A 19,808-nucleotide genomic window follows, 5' to 3' on the forward strand; every position below is an offset into this window, starting at 1 on the left:
TTACCTTTCAAATATGTTTCCATTTCCCCAGATATAAATTGTGAGCCATTATCTGTGAGAACTATTTTGGGATAACCTTCTCTTTCACACACTTCTTCCATGAACCTTATAACATCACGTGTGGTAACTTGAGGTAAGAATTTAATTTCAACCCACCTGGTTAACATGTCAATTATCACTAAACAATACGTAGCACACCCATCACTCCAAACGGGACCAATCACATCCATAGCTAATTCACTCCACGGACTCTCAGGAACGTCTCTCAAAACCATTGGATATTCTGCACCCTTGCACACTTTATCACTCTTGGAGCAAAGGATACATTTTCTAACTTGGTCTTCGATCAGCCTATCACAACCGGGCCACCAATATGTGCTTCTGATTCTTCTTTTAGTCTTTACAATGCCCTGATGTCCTTCATGAGCCATCATTATAATCTTTCCTCTTAGGTCGGTAGGGGGTATTATTTTGTCTCCTTTCATGAGATAATCACTTTGAAGATATAATTCTTCTCGTACGTCCCAAAAAGCCTTTACTTCTGGAGAAAGTACTTCATTCTTCCTCCACCTCCCTTCTTTGACCATCTCCACAACTTCTAATAGAGTGTCATCCTTCACCATGCGATCGCTCCAATCTTCCTTGGACACAGCTTGGCTCGATATTTCACACACAGCTTCTTGATCTCCAAAATCTTCTTCAACATCATTAAGATTGGTCAAACGAGAAACAATCCGCTGTAATGTTCTTTGAACCTGGAATGTATATAACTTTAAAATTGAACTCTTGAAGTCTTGTAACCCATCTCCTAATTCTGCTGGATACTCTGTCCAGGCCTTTGGTACTGAATATTTCCACTAAAGGTTTATGATCTGTGTGTATGGTGAATTGCACCCCCCAAACAAAAGATCGGAATTTCTCAATGGCCCACTTGATTGCCAAAGCCTCTTTCTCAATTGTGGCGTAATTCTTTTCCGGTCCTTTAAGTAACCTTGATGCAAAAGCAATTACTAATTCTTGTCCATTATAATATTGCGATAAGGATGCGCCTAAACCCACATCGCTTGCATCAGTGGTTATTACAGTCTTCCTGCCTCTAACATAACTCTGCAGTGCCGGGGCTTGGGCTAAAGCCTTTTTTATGAACTGGAATTCTTTCTCACTCTCCTTATTCCAGATGAATTTCTTATTCATTTTCATTAGACTCCTCATTTCAACAGTGTGGTCTGAGAAATTCTCTATAAACTTGGCGTAATATTCTGCCATTCCAAGAAAGGTTCTTAGTTGATCTTTGTTGTCTGGAGTATTCATGGATCTGATAGATTCTGCTAAGTCTATCTTGGGTCTAATACCATCACCAGATATTACGTGTCCTAAATATTCAATCTCTTTTCTATTGATTTTCGATTTGGCTTCACTCAACACCATTCCAGCCTGGTGTAGGTTGTGCAAAACTCTGTTCAACCTCATATCATGTTTGTCTTGATCATCTGCAAAAACCAGTACATCATCTTGAAAAAAAACTACACCTTCTTAATCACCAAGTATATTCTGCATTATTCTTTGAAAAACTGAAGCTGCTGATATTAACCCAAATGGCATCCTGCGAAACTGATAGAGTCCCTCTGGCGTGATAAAAGCCGTCAAAGATTTAGAATCTTCATGTAGTTTAATTTGGTGGTATGCCGCTGTGAGATCTAGTGTGGAAAAAACCCTTGCAGGGCCCAAAGTGGATATTAGTTCTTGTATATTGGGTAATGGGTGTCTGTCGGGAATCACACATTTATTCAACTCTCTCATGTCGACACATATTCTTATTTTTCCTGAAGTTTTCCTAACAATAACCAATGGTGAAACCCATTCCGCTGCATCAATTTTCTCAATAACTCCTTGCATTTCCAATTTGGTTAGTTCCTCTTTGACTTCTCTCTTGAGAGCCAACGGAATATTTCTGAGCTTCTGGGCCACAACTCTTGAATCCTTCTTTAGCAGTATGCGATGTGAGAATCCTTTTAAACATCCTATTACATCATCTCTAAATATTTCGTTCTTTATCTTCTGAATGTCACCAATGTATGATCCATCGATTTGGTAAACCATTTCATCAGCATTAGGGTCTAAACGGACTTTGAGTAATTTCTGGTGTGTCCAACTGAGTAGTGCAGACTCTCCGCTTTTAGATACATAAATGCGACCACTTGCTTTCCTCCCTTTGAAGTCTAAGTTTGCAACAAACCACCCAAGCAATTCTATCCTGACTCCACCGTATGCTTTGGGTTTTACATCAACTTCATGTAAATACTCTGGGCCACATTTCCTCCACATGTCTTCTGGTATCAGCGTGTACTTTGCTCCAGAGTCAACCATCATATTGACTGGGAATCCATTCACAACAATTTCAGTTCTGGGGCTCTCTATGTGTGTGTCTTCATCAGTAACCATGAATACACATTCCTCTTCATCGTCATCATCTCCAATCCAGTTAGAGGATTGTTCTAGTTCACCATTTGGGTTGGTTCTACAGCACTTTGCTATGTGACCTTTTCCCCCACACCTTCTGCAAATCATCTTTAGAGCAGGGCATTCCTTATTGTCAGCCCAGTGATTTGGGCTACCACATCGGTAACATCCTCTTTGTCTGGTCCTCCCTCTACCATCCTGGGGAAACATGCTCCTGTTTTGACGTTCTCCTCCTGACGTAGACGTCCTTATCATGTCGGGTCTATTCCCTCTCCTAGATTCAACTCTGCCAGATCTTCTTGTATTGGCTTGGTTGTTGTATGTATCTCTACTCTCAAAGGATCTTCGCCGTAAATTGCTGGTGTTGGGTATTGTTCCGTCTCTTTGTGATCTCATTTTCTTTTTCTTGTTGCCTCTAATTATTCCAATTTCTTCATCTTGGTCTGATTGTACAAGACTGATGGATGATTTGATTGATATGTCCTTCATTCTATTTTCTAAGGTAGAAACACACGTTTCCGTATGCTCCACTTCCTTGGCTAATCTAAGTACAACATCGAGTGTGGGATCATCTTCAGACCAAAGTCTCTCCCTGACCTTACTGCTCCTGCACTCAAGCATAAATTGGTCTCTGATCCTTTCATCGAGTTGTTGGTTGAAATTGCAATTCCGGGCCATTTTCCTCACGGCAGTAACATATTGTTCTACAGATTCTTCTCTCTCTTGAACTCGCTTTCCGAATTTGTATCTTTCTAGAATGGTGCTCATTTTCTTGTCGTAATGTTTATTGAGTTTGGCAATGGCAATTTCATACATGTTCATGTCCCCTGTTTCATCTTCTGTGAGATCCGGCAAATCCTCAAATTTCTCTTGGCCGGCTGGTCCTAAACAATGTAATAGTAGAGACTTCTTTCTTTCTATACTGTAATTCACTCCACAAACTACATGTGCGTAATGTTCAAAAGCTTTAAGCCATTGTTTCCAGGGAAGTATAGGTTCACCAATTTCCGGTAAAAACATGTGTGGTGGCTGCACTCCTTGCATGGCCATTTTTGATTGTATTTAATTGGTTCAAAGATTAAGTCTGAAGTCTGTATTTTGTACGATCTCGCACTCTTTATTTTTTTCTTTTTTTTTACTGTGAAGAGGAAGAGTGTGAGGAGTAATGAGGATAGCTGACGAGTGTCGAGTGTAGCGTAGAAAACTTTGTGAATTTTTTTTTTTTTTTAAATTTCCACTGTGAAGAGGAAGATCACGAGGAGCGATGAGGATTACTAATTACTCGACGTGGAGTAATGTTAGAAGCCAGGATGGTTTCGCCGGAAACACACGACGTAGTGTGCGTAGATTAAGGCAGGCAAAGGGTGGGCACACGGCAGGGAGCAGTGAATAAATTAACTGGGTCAACAGTTGGGCCCGCCTCCTCTGAGAGCACGTAATGTTTATTGTGCGTAGGACACAGCGGTGAATGAGGCCAAAAGTCAAACTGGGCCCGCCCCCTCTGAGAGCACGTAACGCGGTGTGCGTAGGACGCGGCGGTGATTGGGGACAAAGCAGTGAATAAATTATCTCGACCGTCAGTCTGGAAATGAGCGCTGCAGGCGATCGCGGCTGAGATGCGAACCGCGTTCCTACCTGCAGTGCGGCCGGAGATCCTTCTCAACGGCCACTATTGTCTTCCTTTCATCCTCGTCGCCATTGAAGTAAAGAGGGGCAAATTGGAGATGTTTATATAATTTATTAATTATGTTACATAAAGATAATTCTTATGTTAATATTATGAATAAACAGGGGACACGATATGTGCGTCTTCACAGCTTCGCTTCTTCTCCAACTGTCGTTTCCCTACGTTCCATCTCGTCACTCCCATTCTCCTGCACGAGCATACTCTCGTGCAGATGCACGCTATTTCACATGTGAGGATACTACACCAGCACACGGCAGCCCCGGCTCTGGGGGCACCCAGGCCGGGGTTGCAATCCCCAGCCACGATCACATGGCCAGGCTTCAGTAGAGGTCGGCGTTGCCCAGCAGGAGCGCCGGCCTCATGGAGGGCCCCGTCCCTAGGCTTACTCCACGCGGTGGGCCACCAGCCAGGTGCACATCATGAACGACAACATAAAAGTCAGGTTGGAGTGACTAATGAGCTGGAAGCGGCTCGCCGCTTATTAGCTTGGTCACGTGGCTACTGCCAGTTGACCTATTACAACATCCTGGGAGCTACCATGCTCCCAGGAGGGGTGCCATGCAACAGTATATATATTTTTTTCTTAAAAGCAGCAGCACGTGTACACGAGATCTGAATTACCAAAAATTCAGCTTTCCATGCACATCTTGCTAGATTTGCATTTTATGCATAATGCTTACACATAGTTGGTGAACCAGAAAAGCACATTTTGCATAAATGGCCAACCCTATTTACATTTTTAATTCAGTGGCGTAACACAAAATTTGGGCCCCCCTCCGCCCTGCGAACCATGCTGAGGCCCCTCCCTAATTCAGCAACAAATCACGGGTCGCGCCACACTCTGGGCCGGCCTAGATTACCACGCTTGAGCAATACGCTCGAACGTGCTGCTAAAGGGGTATGCCGCGCACGGCACCAGGAGAGAAATATGAACATGTGTTTTAATGCAATATACAGCACACTCTTAGAAAAAGCCAGAGTGTTTGCAATTGTTTTGTAGGGTAACAACAATCCAATACATGCAAGTTACCAACAGTGCACAGGATCATTAATGCTTTTCTATTAAAAATGCGATGCCACAATGAAAACATTTAACTGGCTGCACAACGTAGACCAGTTTAGAAACGTAATAACATTACAGTGACGCATGCCAGACCACATTTAGACATACCTAAATTGGTTGCACCAAAATGTCAGTTGAAGCAATAACACTCATCAAGACTAGAGAGCACACATTCAAACCCGCGTCTCTACGGCCTCTAACATGGCTAAACACTTTAAAATCTGGAAGGAAGTGGCCAATCCTGTTGCGGTCTCTACCCCTCCTGTTCCCTCCCAAACCCTCTGTACGGCTCTGGCCTCCTACTTCTTTGGTAAAAATCAGGACATCCTGTCCTCTATCTCCTCTTCCTCTCCCGGCACCCCTTTGGCCATCTCTCCCTCTCCTCCTCCTTTCTCTTTCTCTCTGACAACACCCGACAAGGTTTCTAGACATTTCTGATCTATTAAAGTGTCATCCAGACAGGTGTTCCCTTGCTCCTCCAGAACAATCAAAGACCATATTGAGATATTCGCTCGAGCCTTGGCCGATCTCTGTAGTCACCCTTTCAACACTGGATCTTTCCACTCTTCCCCTTAAGCACTCCCTTGTGCACCCACTCCTCAAGAAGCGGTCTGCTGATTCAAACTGCCCAGCAAACTATTGCCCAATCTCCATGACCCCTTTACTGGGCAAACTCTTGGAAAAGCTGGCAATCTCCCAGCTTATTATCCACACCAAATCTGTTGGTTGTCTCCATGACCATCAGTCTGGCTTCTGAACACCCGTGAAGATCTGCTCTCTAACCTTGATTCCAGCATTGCTTCTGTCCTCATCCTCCTTGATAATTCCTCTTCTTTCAACACGGTCAACCACGCCATCCTATTCAATCGACTCAGTGAAAACCTGGGCATCACGGATCATCCCCTGGAGTGGCTGACGACCTTCCTCTTAGATCGCCCCTCCTAGCCCAACTTGTTCCTTTGCTCTCCGCCACCTCTCTACCCGTGGCGTTCCCCAGGGCTCTTTCCTCTTACCATGCATCAACCCCTACCGTCTCCTCTAGCTTTCACTGTTATGCGGATGACACACTGCTTTCCTTACGGCTCCCCTCAGCCTTCTCTCTCGCTCATTCCTGTCTATTCGGGATTCAGGATAAGTGCACCTCCAATGATCTCTGCCTTAATGCCAGTAAGACAGAGCTCCTTCTCATTGGGACCCCTGCCCCTGCTTTCACTCTCTCTCTGGCCGCCCACCTTGGGCCCTCTTCCTTCGAGGCAAAAAACCTTGGTGTCATTTACGAGCCCACTCTCTTTCTCTACTCACATCGCCGACGTCGCCAAGAAGTCGCACTACCATCTGCACCTCCTCAAAGGGACTCTTCCCTTTCCCACTTTCCCATAGAAGCTCACTGTCTTCAGAGTCCAGGTTCTCTCTAGGCAGGACTGCTGCAACAGCATCTGTCTCTATTTGCCTTCCTCTACTCGTTGCTCTCTGCAACTAATCCAGAACAGGACTACAAGACCTCTACTTGGCCTCAAGCCCAGGGACCGTATCTCTCCAGCCTTGAAATCTCTCCACTGACTCTCAGTGGCTGCGATGATCAAGTTCAAGGCCCTGTGCATTGTCCAGAAGGCTTTCTGGGGCCGGGCAGGCACTACATCCAATGCTCTTCCAAAATACCTTCCTTCTCAAGCCCTTCGCTCAGCTACCTCCAACTCTCTAAGGGTTAGATGTTTTTCCAGGCAGAGAGTGGGGGGGGGGGGTAGATCCCTCTCTTCTGCAGGTGCATCCCTTTGGAATGGCCTCGCTGGCCCCCTCAAACTTGAGCCAGACCACCTGAAGTTCCTGAAGCAGCTCAAAACTTTCCTCTTCTCTGCTTTCTCTCTCCCTCCCCTGCTGACCTACCTGTCTGTTGTACCGACTGGTTGCTTGGCTATCCTCAGAGTCTCACTGAGTCGAGGCTCTTTCTTGATCAGTTACCCTTGCAATGCCTCCGGGCCTAGCACGCACTTAGGCTCTGTAACCCTACATTCCCTTGCTCTCCTTCCACTCCCCAGAGCCGCGCTGCCCTGGCTGCAATTATTCAGAGCATTGCTGCCATGTTTTCCCCTCCCCTCTCCCTTGCACTTCTTGTTCTCGCACGACCCGAATGACAAGGCCTAGTAAGATCATTTATCTTGTCCTCCCTCCCTTGTCTTGCCTAGTAACACTTGTGTACAGGCCCGTTATAAGTGACTTATCATATAATATATCATATCATTGTATCAGATGCCCAGAAAAATATAAAATGTTGCAGAAACAAACGGCTAGACTGGCAGTACCCAAATGCCAGTCTAGCCAGGTAATTTATCCGAAATGTCCAGTTAAAAAAAGTCATACCAAACTGATTAATGACTAGACTGGCTGAACCAAAATGCCTCTCTAGCAACTAATATCACATATTATGCTTGCTTAGCCTTGACATGGACAATCATTATGATTTATCGCACAATCCCGCCCCTCCACACAACCCGTCTCCCTCCCACCCCCTACCCCAACATCCAAAATCAGCTCTTGGGCCCAGAATTTCCTCCACGTCCCTCTTTGTCCCAGTGCTTACGTATGAGGCTCCTTGCCTCATAGGCAATTACTGGGATGAGTGGGACTAGGAGTAATGAAGATTACAGGTCACTAAGTCAGGCATTGCCTCCATGTACCGTTACCTCATCCCAGTACTTGTGTATAAGGCAAATTGCCTCATACACAAGTACTGCCTCATACACAAGTACTGGGACGTGGAATAATAGGGCTAGGAGTAATGAAGATTATCAATAAGTAATCAAGGCATTAAACACAAGTAGTGGCACAACACCAATGAGCTGACTGGGCTTCAGCACTCCTCCCCCGCCCCTGAAATTTTGGGCTATGTTGACTCGACCTGGCTAACCTACAGAGCAGTTGCCGGACAGGACACAGATGTTAAACGGCACCTGGGTTTTGCTGTTAACAAGGGCCCAGCAATTACTAATGTAAAGAATTTCACTGTTCGTAGCTGCATTCAAATGCCACATTTTTTAGGCAATTGAAATCGTGATGTGGGTTTAGTACTTGCATGCCAGGGGCGTGATTGGAAGGGTAGAGAGGCACAGGACACCGCTCATTCTCACAGCAGTCCATAAGTGGGTGCTTTCAGACTTAAAGGAGAGTTAACGGCTTGTAACATTGAAAGCTGCACTAGAATAGTCTCATTAAAATGAGTAAAGAAATGAGATTCCCACACACAAATAGGTTTACCCCCTCCTCCTCATCCCCCACCGCTGGTGAAGTTAGCGCCTCTCCCAACATTTGAAGGGCTAGCCCACACTGAAATGTAGATTTTGTTGCACCCCTGAACACAAGCAGTCGCACCATTCACCATATACACACACGCCCACCCAGCCAGCCATACATTAAAGTGGGCACCCTTTCACCATACACTCACACACGCACACGTCATGGGGTTGAGGGGAGCCCTATTAATTCAAAAATAAACTATTTATTTTTGAAGTCATAGGGCTCCCCCCACCACATTACATGGAGGCTTCCAGCCTAGGGTCTTCCATGTCATAGGGTGGGAGAGAGCCCTCTGGCTTCAAAAATAATGTTTCTTTTTGTAGTCACTGTGCTTTCATAAAGAAATTATTTCTGTTACAGAAAGAATTTCTTTATGAATGCAGGGTGAATGCAACAAGATATATATGGGATACATTACTCACCATAATCGTATTTCCTATGCTTGTATCTGCTTAGATTCACATGCTGTGCATAGGCCGACATCTAGTGGAAGCTGCAGAGTATTACAGTTGTTTCTGAAACTCTAAAAGGGACGCCGACAGGCCGTGCCAGTAATACTATCCCTAGTGTGACGTCCACCGTACCCATGAGCCTCACACGTCGAGGTCCCTCAGATAGGTATTTTTCTGACATGAGATAGCATGAGGTGTAGCGTGAGTACAGTTGTATCCAAGCAGATACATATCAAACAAGCTCATAAGCATCTGTAACGCTCACCTGGTATCCACGGGGACGTCACTCAGCCTGTTCTGACCTCTTACGACCTCGAACCCTTCCCTAGAGTCTACTCGACTGGAGACTGGGCCTGAAACACAGGATTGGTAGAGTTGAACTCCCTATTGTCTGTGTGCTTGAACCCCTTCTTCCCCAGGGTCCAGCCCTTCCCTTTGATCCACAGCTCACCTTGTTTTCTTGGAAAGTGTGCTCTCCGTCCTGCTTTCAGTACAGGGGCGCGTTGATTGATGCGGGCTCGTTGCTGCCTAGTTACTTCACTGGCAAGAGTCCGACAGGTAAGTATAATGAGTCTTTTGAACAGTTCTCTAACTTCGTTCCTTTCCTTCCTTAGATGATGGCCGGCGTCCGGGGACGGCGACGTGCTGCTGAGATGAGTAGCACTGAAGGTAAGTGAGAGCGGGATGTGCGATGCAACCCTTTCGTATTTGTATTGAACAGAGTTCTTTTTCTGTGTCTTTTAGGTGCCGCAACGTTTTCAGCATGGATGCCGGTTATGAAGAAGAAATGCGGTTAGTAAGAGCGGTATGCGGCGCCTCTAGATGTTTCCACGCTAACCTGGAGTGTCTTTTCCCTATTGCAGATGGATGAGAAGTACCGGAGACAGAGTTCCCCCAGAGCAGCTGGGATTCAGGTAAGCGTTTGAAGCTCGTACAGTCTTTAAAAATAGGCGAAGATTTGCTGAAAGCTTACTAATGCCTTTTTTCTGTTCTTTTCCCTTTTCCTTAGGAGCAATGAATGATGGGCAGAAGCGCCGCAAGGTAAGGCTGTTCCTAACAGTGTTCTTGTTCTTGCAGGAGCTGAGTGCAGAAGAAAGATGCAGGCCTACTGGAGACCGATCCGAACACGGCGAGTGTCACGCTGCAGGTGCAGAAAACACAAAGCATGTTTCTCGGCCTGGGCGTGGCTTAAATAGTCTCTGGGTATCCCAGGTGTCTCTGGGCTGAACCACACCCCAAAGACTAGACTGCACATGCAGTTCTGGGAACCGAAATATGTGGGGGCATCCATCTTGTCCCCATCAATGCACTACAAGTCCAATCCCCAATGTTATCCTATGGGAGTGAGTGAGTCTGGTGCCACAAGCGCCAAGTCTGACTCCAAGTGGGTCTTTGGAGGGATGGAGAGGCCCTTGAGGGCCATGTAGGTGATCGTGGCCTGGCTTTAGCCTGACATCTTGGAGGGAGGGCTGGGGACATGAGGGGCAGGAATCAATACAGCATCCATGCACCTTCTCTCCGAGGGGAGGAAGGGTGGGCGCATGTGAATCCAAGCAGATACAAGCATCATAAATCCGATTACGGTGAGTAATGTATCCCTTCTGAGGCTTGTGGAATCTGCTTAGATCACATGCTGTGAATAGATTAGCGAGCAGTGGAAGAAGAAGGTGGGATGTGAAGGTTCATGAGTGAATAAATGTCTAAGAACCGCGTATCCCACTTGTGTATCTGTCTTGGAATGATTGTCAATGCAGTAGTGCAGAGTGAAAGTATTTATTGAGCTCCATGTAGCTGGTTTGCAAATACAGTCTTAAGGGACATTTGCAATGATAGCCAGAGTGGCTCCTGTGCCTCTAGTGGAATGGTCCCTGGGCATAAAAAAGAAGGGTCTTATTTTCTAGGGAATAGCACAGTTGTATACATCTGACTATCCATCTAGAGATGGCATTCCTTGAAATGCGGTCACCTTCTCTGCCTGGCGCTATGGAGAGAAACAATTGATCTGTTTTTCTTAGCGGTCTGGTCTACATAGTAGAGGACCGCTCTCCTCACACTTAGTTAGAATTGTGAACATTAGCCTGCCCAGCCCCATGCAAGTGGTATTCCATTTTGTGTGATCCCTGCAAAGCAGGCAATCGCACAAAACTGAAATCCAACCGCTGGGCTATGTGAGGAGGAGGCTCCTCCTCACGGCCCAGGGGTTGGATTTCTGTCAGTTTGACGTCAGCACGCACAACGTGTGCAGACATGAAAAAGTAATTTTCACTGCGGCAGCCATTTCGGCTGCCGAGGTAAAAGTATAAGGTGCGTTTCCACCTTTATCTCCCCACTATTATGCCGTTCAGATCAAGAGAGGTGTTGTTGGAAAGAGGAGACTCTCCCCTTTCCAACAACACCTTTTTGAAGCATTGCTGGGAGAGGATCGCTCGATCCATGCCCAGCAATGCCCACTAGACCACCAGGGAACTGTTTGTAAAGTGGGGGGGGAGAAGGGGTTGCTTACAATGTAAGCGGCTCTCTTCCGTCAGGCCCCAAAAGATGGGGCAGCACGTATTGGTCCCCATCTGCCCCTAGGGAGGGGGAAGCAAATAATGAAAAAAATATAACTTAATAAATACAGGTAGGGGTGGTCCCACTAGACCACCAGGCTTTTTTTTAATGTATGAAAGGGGTTAGCCCTCTACCCCCACCCCAAGTGTATTGGGGGGCACCTCATGTAGCCCTCCCTGTGGGCAGATTTCCGCCTCTATAAAGGGGCATCTGCCCCCAGGGAGGACTACATGAGATGCCCCCGATCCATTTGGGGTGGGGTGGAGAGGGCCACTAGAAATCTTGGTGAATGCCCCCCGCCCACCAAGCAAGGGGCAGTACGTTTTGCCCACCCTGGGGGCAGATGGGCACAGTAATGTGCCCATCTGCCTCAAGGGAAGGGACAAAACAAAAATAAAATGGGGTTTTGATGGGGGACACCCTAGACCACCAGTGAGTTATGCATTGAACAGGGTGGCGGCCCTCTCCCCCCCCACCCAAAATGGAAGGGGGCATATCATGCAGCCCTCCCTGGGGACAGATTTCTGCCCCTATGTGGCATCAGGCAGGGCTACATTAGATGCCCAACCATTTGGGGTGGGGGGATAGGGCCAGTAGACAACTTGACACATGGTCCCCAAAGCATTGGGCCAATCTGCCCCATGGCAAAGGGGCAAAACAAAAAAATAAAATGTATAAATACAGGGAGGTTTTGGGGGCCACCCTAAACCACCAGTCATGTATAATGAAAAGGGGGCGTCCCTCTCCCTCCACCCAAAATGGAAGGGGGGGATCTCATGCAGTAGCCAGAACTCCAGGATGATTAGAGGTGATGCCTCAGGCCATGGGCGCGTCTCCCGTGTGGGTCACCGTCCCCAAGTCCAGCGGCAGATGCGGGGCAGCCCCGGGTCCCCTACCCTCCCCTGATAGAAATTTTGTAACACAGCCCAGCCAGCGCTTCAGGATGGTCAGGGGTGATTACCCTGGCCATGGGCGGCTGTCTCCCATGTGGTTTGACCGTTCCCAAGCCCAGCAGCGGGTCTAGAGTTCCCCCCGGCAGGGTCCCAGACCTTTCCCGGAGGGAGAAGCTGTAATGCAGGCCAGCCAGAGCTCCAGGAAAGTTGGGGGTAAAGTCCCTGGCCTTGGGCATCCGTCCCCCATGTGGGTCTTGGCCGGGGCTTGTGGGTAAAACATTCTGGGGCGATTTGTGCAAGTCACACCTCTGTGGATTCCCATAGGTGTCTTTTCGGAAATGCATGGAGTTCCCCGTTTTCCTTGGTGGCTAAGACACCCCAGGCCCAAACCTGTAGGTTGGCTCCCCAAACCCTTTGGGGGGGTAGAAGAAGTTTAGACTTTTCCCATTGCACTCAGGTAGGTGCACCCACACATGTGAGGTACTGTTTTCATCAGGACACTTGTGGCAACGCAGGAAGGTAGGACATGTGGTGTGGGAGGCATGTTATGGTGGGTGGGCAGAGGCACAATGTCTGAAAATTGAGTTTTTTGCAAAACATTTTGGATTTTGCCGAGGATTGTGGATACTACATTCTGGGGTGATTTGCGCAGGTCACACCTCTGGATTCCCATGGGTGTCCTCTTTTGGGAAATGCATGGGGTGCGACACCCCAGGCCCAAATCTGTAGGTTGTCCACAAGTGCAAAATGCCTCAAAATCTGCTCTGCCGAAAGACTTGGGGTTACCATTGGTTTAGCCTTTTCCCTTTGTGCCAAGGTACGTGCACCCACACATGTGAGGTACCGTTTCTTGTCGGGACACCTGTGGGAATGCGGGACGGTACAACATTTGTTGTGTTTGCATGGTTTTCATAACGTTTCGACCCACTTGCCGCTGCCCTTCGTCACACAACCCTTTCATTTTCCAAAAGTGACTGACATTTAGTCGCTGCTTTAGGCACTATATACTTTTGTAACCTGCACAAGTCACCTACCCTTCAAAGGGTCTGTCTGTGCTCTTTCAAAAAAATGTATGCTTGCCCTTCTTCACCACATTTGTTCTCCTTATTTACACATGCTAATTAAGTCTGTTTAGGCCATAAGCATAAAACTCCTGTGTAACATGGCTATGTTTTTGGCTTGTGGTATTGCTTGTTTTGTTAAACATTACGAAAAATGTGCGATTTCCTAACTGGAAGAGTCGGGGGGAATGTAGCAGAGCATTGTTTTTCTCAAAATTCACAGAATCCATTGCCTTACCGGGCCAACCATGTCCGCCACATACCTTTTTTCTGTCATTGTCCCAATTTTTCCCCCCAAAATATGGCATTTTTTCCCTACATAGTTGTTGCCTGACCTGCACAAATCACCCCTTCATAAACTTGGAATTATGTCTACTTTTTAGAAATGTATGCCTTTCCGTCTTCCTATTCAGCTTTCCTACCCTTCTCTTCCATTCCGTCCACGCATGTCCTATTGGAAAAAAAGGCCAAAATCGAATACCTCTCACAAAACTGCTGGTAACCATATCAAAATATGTTTTTTTGGTTTCCACTCAACCTGTTCTTGAAAGCATGGAAAATGGTGAATTCAGCACAGCAAACCATTTGTTCCTAGCACTTACAAGGAAAAAGCCACATGCTTCTTTGTACATCATTTTAATGGCATTTTCTAAAAAAACAACAACATTTAATAAATGTTATCCCTTTATGGTTATTTTCTCTACCCCCTACAGCAAACCAGGATTCCTTGGTGGTGTTATGACCGCCTACATGTGGGAAAACAAGTTGCCAAATTTAGTCGAGATAACTCACGTAACAAAAAAGCTACAACAGATTGAATGGTGATATACCGAAATCACCAAAAAAGGGCTTGGCACTGGGGCGGGAAACCCATGGCAGTTAAGGGGTTAATGCTTTGCACCCGTTACGCAAGTGTTGTAATTCAATCTCGTGCTACAGGCCGTGCACCTCAATTGTCATCAAATGTCTTGCTGTCTGTTCAAAACCTGCAAGGAACTCGCAAATCCCACTGCAGCCTCCACTACCATCCCTGACCCTCAGCACTGCACTGGCCTCCGACTTCACAACCAAACTACTCGGGACATCCTGTCTTCACTCTCCTCTACTCCTCTCCCTCCTCTCCCACCCCCTCTCGGGTCCCCCTCCCCCCTTCCTTTCTACTCTCCTCTTTCTCGCTCATGTCACCGGATAAAGTCTCTAAACAAGTCCTCTCTATGAAAGTCTCCTCAAAACAGGTACTCCTCTGCTCCTCCAGAACCATCAAGGACAACGTTGCCTACCTTGCGCTAGCCTTGGCTGATTTCGGCAATCACTCCTTTGCCACTACTCCTTCCCTCTACACTCAAGCACTCCCTGGTGCACCCTCAAAAAAATTTTGCCAGCCCCTGCTGCCCAGCTAACTACCACCCTATCACCATTAAACACTTCCTGGACAAACTCTTAGAGAAGCTGGTCACCTCCCAACTGATCCACCACACTGAATCTGTTGGCTGTCTCCACGACCACCAGTCTGGCTTCAGAGCAGCCAGACGCACAGAAATTGCTCGCCTGAACACCTGTGAAGACTTGCTCTCAAATCTCGATTTCAACTATCCCTCCGTTCTCATCCTTTTTAATCTTTCCTCTGCCTTTGATCCAGTCAATCACACCACCCTTAAAAATCAGCTCAGAGATACCCTCGGCAACACAGACCTGGCACTGACTGGTTGACCTCCTTACTCTCTGACCGACCTTACCAGGTTTAACTGGGCCCTTCTCTCTCCTACATCACACACTCCACCTGCAGCGCCCCTCAGGGCTCGATCCTCTCTCTGTGGCTCTTAAACATCTACCTTGCCCCTCTGGCCCACTTGATCTCCACCTTCTCTCCTCACTTCATGCTATGCAGATGACATGCAGCTCTCCTTCAAGCTTCCCTCTACTTCCTCCTCTTCTTACTCTCTCATTCCTGACTGCTATTCAGTCCTGGTACGCTGCTAACGATCTCTGCCTTAATGCCAGTAACAATGAGATCCTTCTCATTGGGACCCCTTCTCCCTCCTACTCTCCGGCCGACCTCCATGGGTCCCCTCACCCTCTTGTGAGACTACAAACCTTGGTTTCATATTCAACTCTCTCTCCCTCTCTCTCCTCCTCTCCTCACATTTCAACCTTACCAAGAAGGCCCACTTTCAGCTGTACCTCCTTAGAGGCATTATCCCTTTCCTCATCTTCCCCCAGAAACTCCATGTCTCAAGAGCTCTGGTCCCCCTCTAGCCTGGACTACTGCAACAGCCTCTTCCTCAATCTGATCTGCCTCTATCCTCCCTTCGTATCCTTGGCCTCAAGCCCAGGGACCGCATTTCTCCAGCCCTAAAATCTCTCCACTGGCTCCCGGTTGATGCAAGGATCAAGTTCAAGACCCTCTGCATCATACACAAGGCTTTCTATGGCCTGGAACCCTCGCTACATCCAACTCTCTCTCCCTAAATGCCTCCCTCTAGACCCCTTCGATCTTCTAGCTTCAAATCTGCAGACAAGATGCTTTTTACGTGTATTTACTAACCTTTCTTTCAGCTTCAAAAGTGTATGAATAAAGGCCGTCCACATCGTTAAAAACAAAGTAATTGTTGAGGGGAATATATGCACTGCAACAAAACAAAAAAAAAAAGCAGCTTAGTTGGCTTTCATGTGAAATTATTACATTGTATAATACGAGCAAGTAAAAGTCTTACCTTGTGGCTATTTTGAATACTTCAGTGGCACATGCAGCTGGAAAGGAAAAAAAAATAATCACTAAGGATTTTGTTCCGATTACATTAATACGGTCCACCACCAAACACATCACAGAGCATGTAATTCAAGGAAGAATTGTTGACAAAAATAAACGTTTGCTTAAATGTGTGGTAACCTGCATATACAATATTTGCACTGATCTGCCCACAATTAAAACTCTAGGGCTAACTTGTGCTGTCATGGGAGGCAAAAAGTAAAGTTCCTCACTAGCAACTCAAACCCATACTGTACTCAAGCTTTCTTCAGATGTGTATTGTCTAACATCTTCAATCAATTTGGAAGACTACCTATAACAAATGCATGACAAAGGACAGCGAGCATGGATGGTGAATGATAAATGAATGAAGGTGGCTTGTATGCATCAATAGGCCAAACAGGGGAGAATGTGTTTTTAATTAATGTACTTGTGTAAAGTGCTGCATTGGGGAACTTGTATGCAAAATGCTAGAAATCAGGGTGAGAGATCCTTAGACAGCTGCCTAGTTTTGAAGCCATTTTATTTTGCCTCCAAAACGATTTTGCACAGATGAATATATTTAAACATTTACAAGACTTTCGATAAGCATAAACGTTTTTTGGATAGACATTTCTTTTACAAGGGAAATACAGGTGAGTATCGTCCTCTTTTATTGTCGAGGAACAGTTTCCCAGTGATGCACGAGTATGCAGTACAGGTAAGTAGTGACATAGAATTTTTACAGGGACTGTGGTAGGTCCGGGGGTACTAAACACAACAGTGTACACAACACTTATTTATAAACACATATACACAGGGGTTGTGCCTCAAAACATCGCCACAGAAGTGTATCGGCCAAACTGGGCTGGGTGAGAGCCCGAGGTGGTGGTGGCCTTCATCAGGATAGTCACTTGATAGTGATGCTGTCCGTAAAGGTGATCGGTGGGGGAAGGGATAGCCGTCAGGATCTCAGGAAATGAATGATTCATTTCAATATTAATAAATAATGGCTGATTAGTGCCTAAAATACACCGGAGGTGTATTTCAATGGAACAGCTTACCGTCTGCTGTGGTGCAGCGGGGACACTGTGCTAGGAGTCCTATTATGGGTCCAGGACTCTTGGAAGCATGTCAGCACATGACATGGGAGGACTCGTACAATTCGGGTCACTAAAGCAAATAAATATAGCCTTTGGTCTCTAGGAGCTGTGAAGGAAAAGGTATACACACCGTGTCATGACCCATCGGATACGCTCCTTCTGGACCTCCTGGTCCCTGTCACGCCGGGGCTTGCACTCTGTTGTACTACCAATATGGCCACAAACACTGAACGCTGCCTACCAGTCTTCGCGTTCATTGCAGCGCACTCGATGTGGCTAGACGTGTGCTCCGTAGTTCGCCTTCGCGGAACTTTGTTGCTTTCCTGGTTCCCGGACCCCTGCTCCATTCTATCCCTTCTTCTTACCCCAACCTTCTTCCGGAATCCGTGCACCCGCCTCCGAGTGCTTCTTCCCCTTATTTTTTCCTGGATTTCCTGGAGTTTAATATCGATCCCAGACAAGAAGTTGAACAAACACTGGAAGCCGAAGACGGCCGAGCGGGCTTGTACTAGACCCGAACCATAAGGAAGAAAACTTCTACAACAGAATCCATCAAGCAGCGAAAACAGGTGAGAAAGGGGGAAACCTGTGACGCCACCTGACCGAAGTCGATACAGACATGGAGGCGGCTGTTCAGGATCTTATGCGCGGCATGCAGGAACTAACGACCGAAGTACAAAACCTAAAGGCAGAGAATGCCGCGCTAAAGCAATTGGTTTTATCCCACGATTCTGCCACGAAGGAGAGCGTACTATTGGGCGGCATTGTTGACAAATACGATGGGTCAGCACAGAACCTTCGTGGATTCCTAGATTCCCGTTTGGTCCACTTTACTTTTAAGCCCTATTATTTCTCCACCCCCAGGGCTGAAGTGGGCTTTATTAATTCACACCTTACCGGGAATGCATTAACCTGGGCCACACCATTAGTTAATGCTGGAGATGCCCTCCAGGATGATTATGATGGATTCTTTCGAGCACTTTATACCATATTTGACCGTCCAGATCAGGTCTATAGTGCTCAGGAACACCTTCTCGATTTCCAGTAGGGCTCCCAGGATATGCTCACATATGTTACACGATTTAAGCAATTGGCTAAAGAAGCAGACTGGTCCTCTGAAGCCTGTGCCACCCTCTTTCGAAGAGGGTTGAACGAAGACATCAAGGATGAACTGGCCAGGGTGGCACGTCCAAGTTCATACCAGGCCCTTATGGATCTTGCTCTACAGATTGACTTTCGCATACAGGAAAGGAAGGCAGAGAAAAAGAAAACCAAGTCACCCTTCCAGAAGAATCCCATAGAGATCCACACGAAATCCGACGACATCTCTGCCCCTATTAACCAACCCGAACCCATGCAATTAGGGGCCTTCCATGGACCTATATCCCCCCCAAGGAAGATTATGAAGGATCCATACTGGCTTATGCATGTATTGCGCATCGGACAAACATTTAGTGAGAGAGTGTCCTACAGCTCCTCCACGGCGTTTGGGAAACGCCAGCTCCCGATCCTAGATGGAGCGCAGTTTCGGGAGAGAGATGTTGGCTCCACATCTATACCATCCTTGAACTCTCCTGGACAGAACAATCTGGTAATTTTACAGGCCTTTCTATCGCCATTCAAGAAGACCACCTACCCCATTCTGGCACTAGTGGACTGTGGGGCCATGGGAATATTCATAGACCAAGAATGGGTCCTTAAACACCATATTCCCTACGAATCCCGGAATGTCATGCAACCTGTAGAAGCAATTGATTGGAGACCCCTTTCTTCTGGACCAATAACCCTCCAGACTAAGGAAATCGAGCTAGCAATAAACCACCATCGAGAGAAGATCAGGTTTGACATCATAAAATCTGCCCATTACCCATTGGTTTTGGGAATGCCCTGGCTACAAAGACACAATCCATACATCAATTGGGCAGCAGGTTCCTTGTTCCTGGGTTCCGAACATTGCAGGTCTCATTGCCTACCCCTGGACCCCACTCCGACACCAGCGGAAGGACTTTCAGCAAACCATCTAGGTCCACTCTCGTCTCAAACATCATTTAGGTTCCTAAAGTCGATCAGAAATACTCTGATGTGTTTTCTTCTGCTATTGTTCAAGCCTTACCTCATAGACCAGAAGATTCTGCTATTGAAACCGAACCTTCAGCTCTGATCCCCTTTGGGAGGATGTTCATTTTATCCGAACCCGAGAAAAAGGCCCTCCGTGAATACCTAGATACTAACCTTGAAAATGGCACCATACGACCATCCAAATCTCCAGCAGGAGCATTACTGTTTTTTTATTCCAAAGAAAGACACCAATGAGCTCAGACCTTGCCTTGATTAGAGGCCTAAATCAGTGCACCCTAAAGGATCGGTATCCGTTGCCCTTGATCTCAGACATCCTGGAAGCAGTAAGAGGAGCAGTAGTATTCCCCAAATTGGATCTTAGAGGTGCCTACCATCTAATCTGTATTAGAGAAGGCGACGAATGGAAGACAGCCATCAGAACACCCTTTGGTCATTATGAAT

The 19,808-nt window shown here is 46.7% G+C and overlaps 1 protein-coding gene across 6 annotated transcripts in view; it reads right to left on the reverse strand.

Moving 5' to 3' along the window:
- UBA3 (ubiquitin like modifier activating enzyme 3) overlaps window positions 1-19,808 on the reverse strand; it is a 1,318,404-nt gene that overhangs the window by 420,991 nt on the left and 877,605 nt on the right. For all 6 annotated transcript variants that reach the window (XM_069643803.1, XM_069643802.1, XM_069643804.1 and 3 more), the window contains 2 exons: window positions 16,172-16,208; window positions 16,003-16,084 (listed from right to left, as the gene is read on the reverse strand). In XM_069643803.1, coding sequence (XP_069499904.1) covers window positions 16,003-16,084; window positions 16,172-16,208 — 119 coding nt within the window. The remainder of the gene's footprint in view (window positions 1-16,002; window positions 16,085-16,171; window positions 16,209-19,808) is intronic.

This window comes from Ambystoma mexicanum, chromosome 2p (genome assembly GCF_040938575.1).
Source record: "Ambystoma mexicanum isolate Mex_15411 chromosome 2p, UKY_AmexF1_1, whole genome shotgun sequence".
Classification (NCBI taxonomy): Eukaryota; Metazoa; Chordata; class Amphibia; order Caudata; family Ambystomatidae; genus Ambystoma; species Ambystoma mexicanum.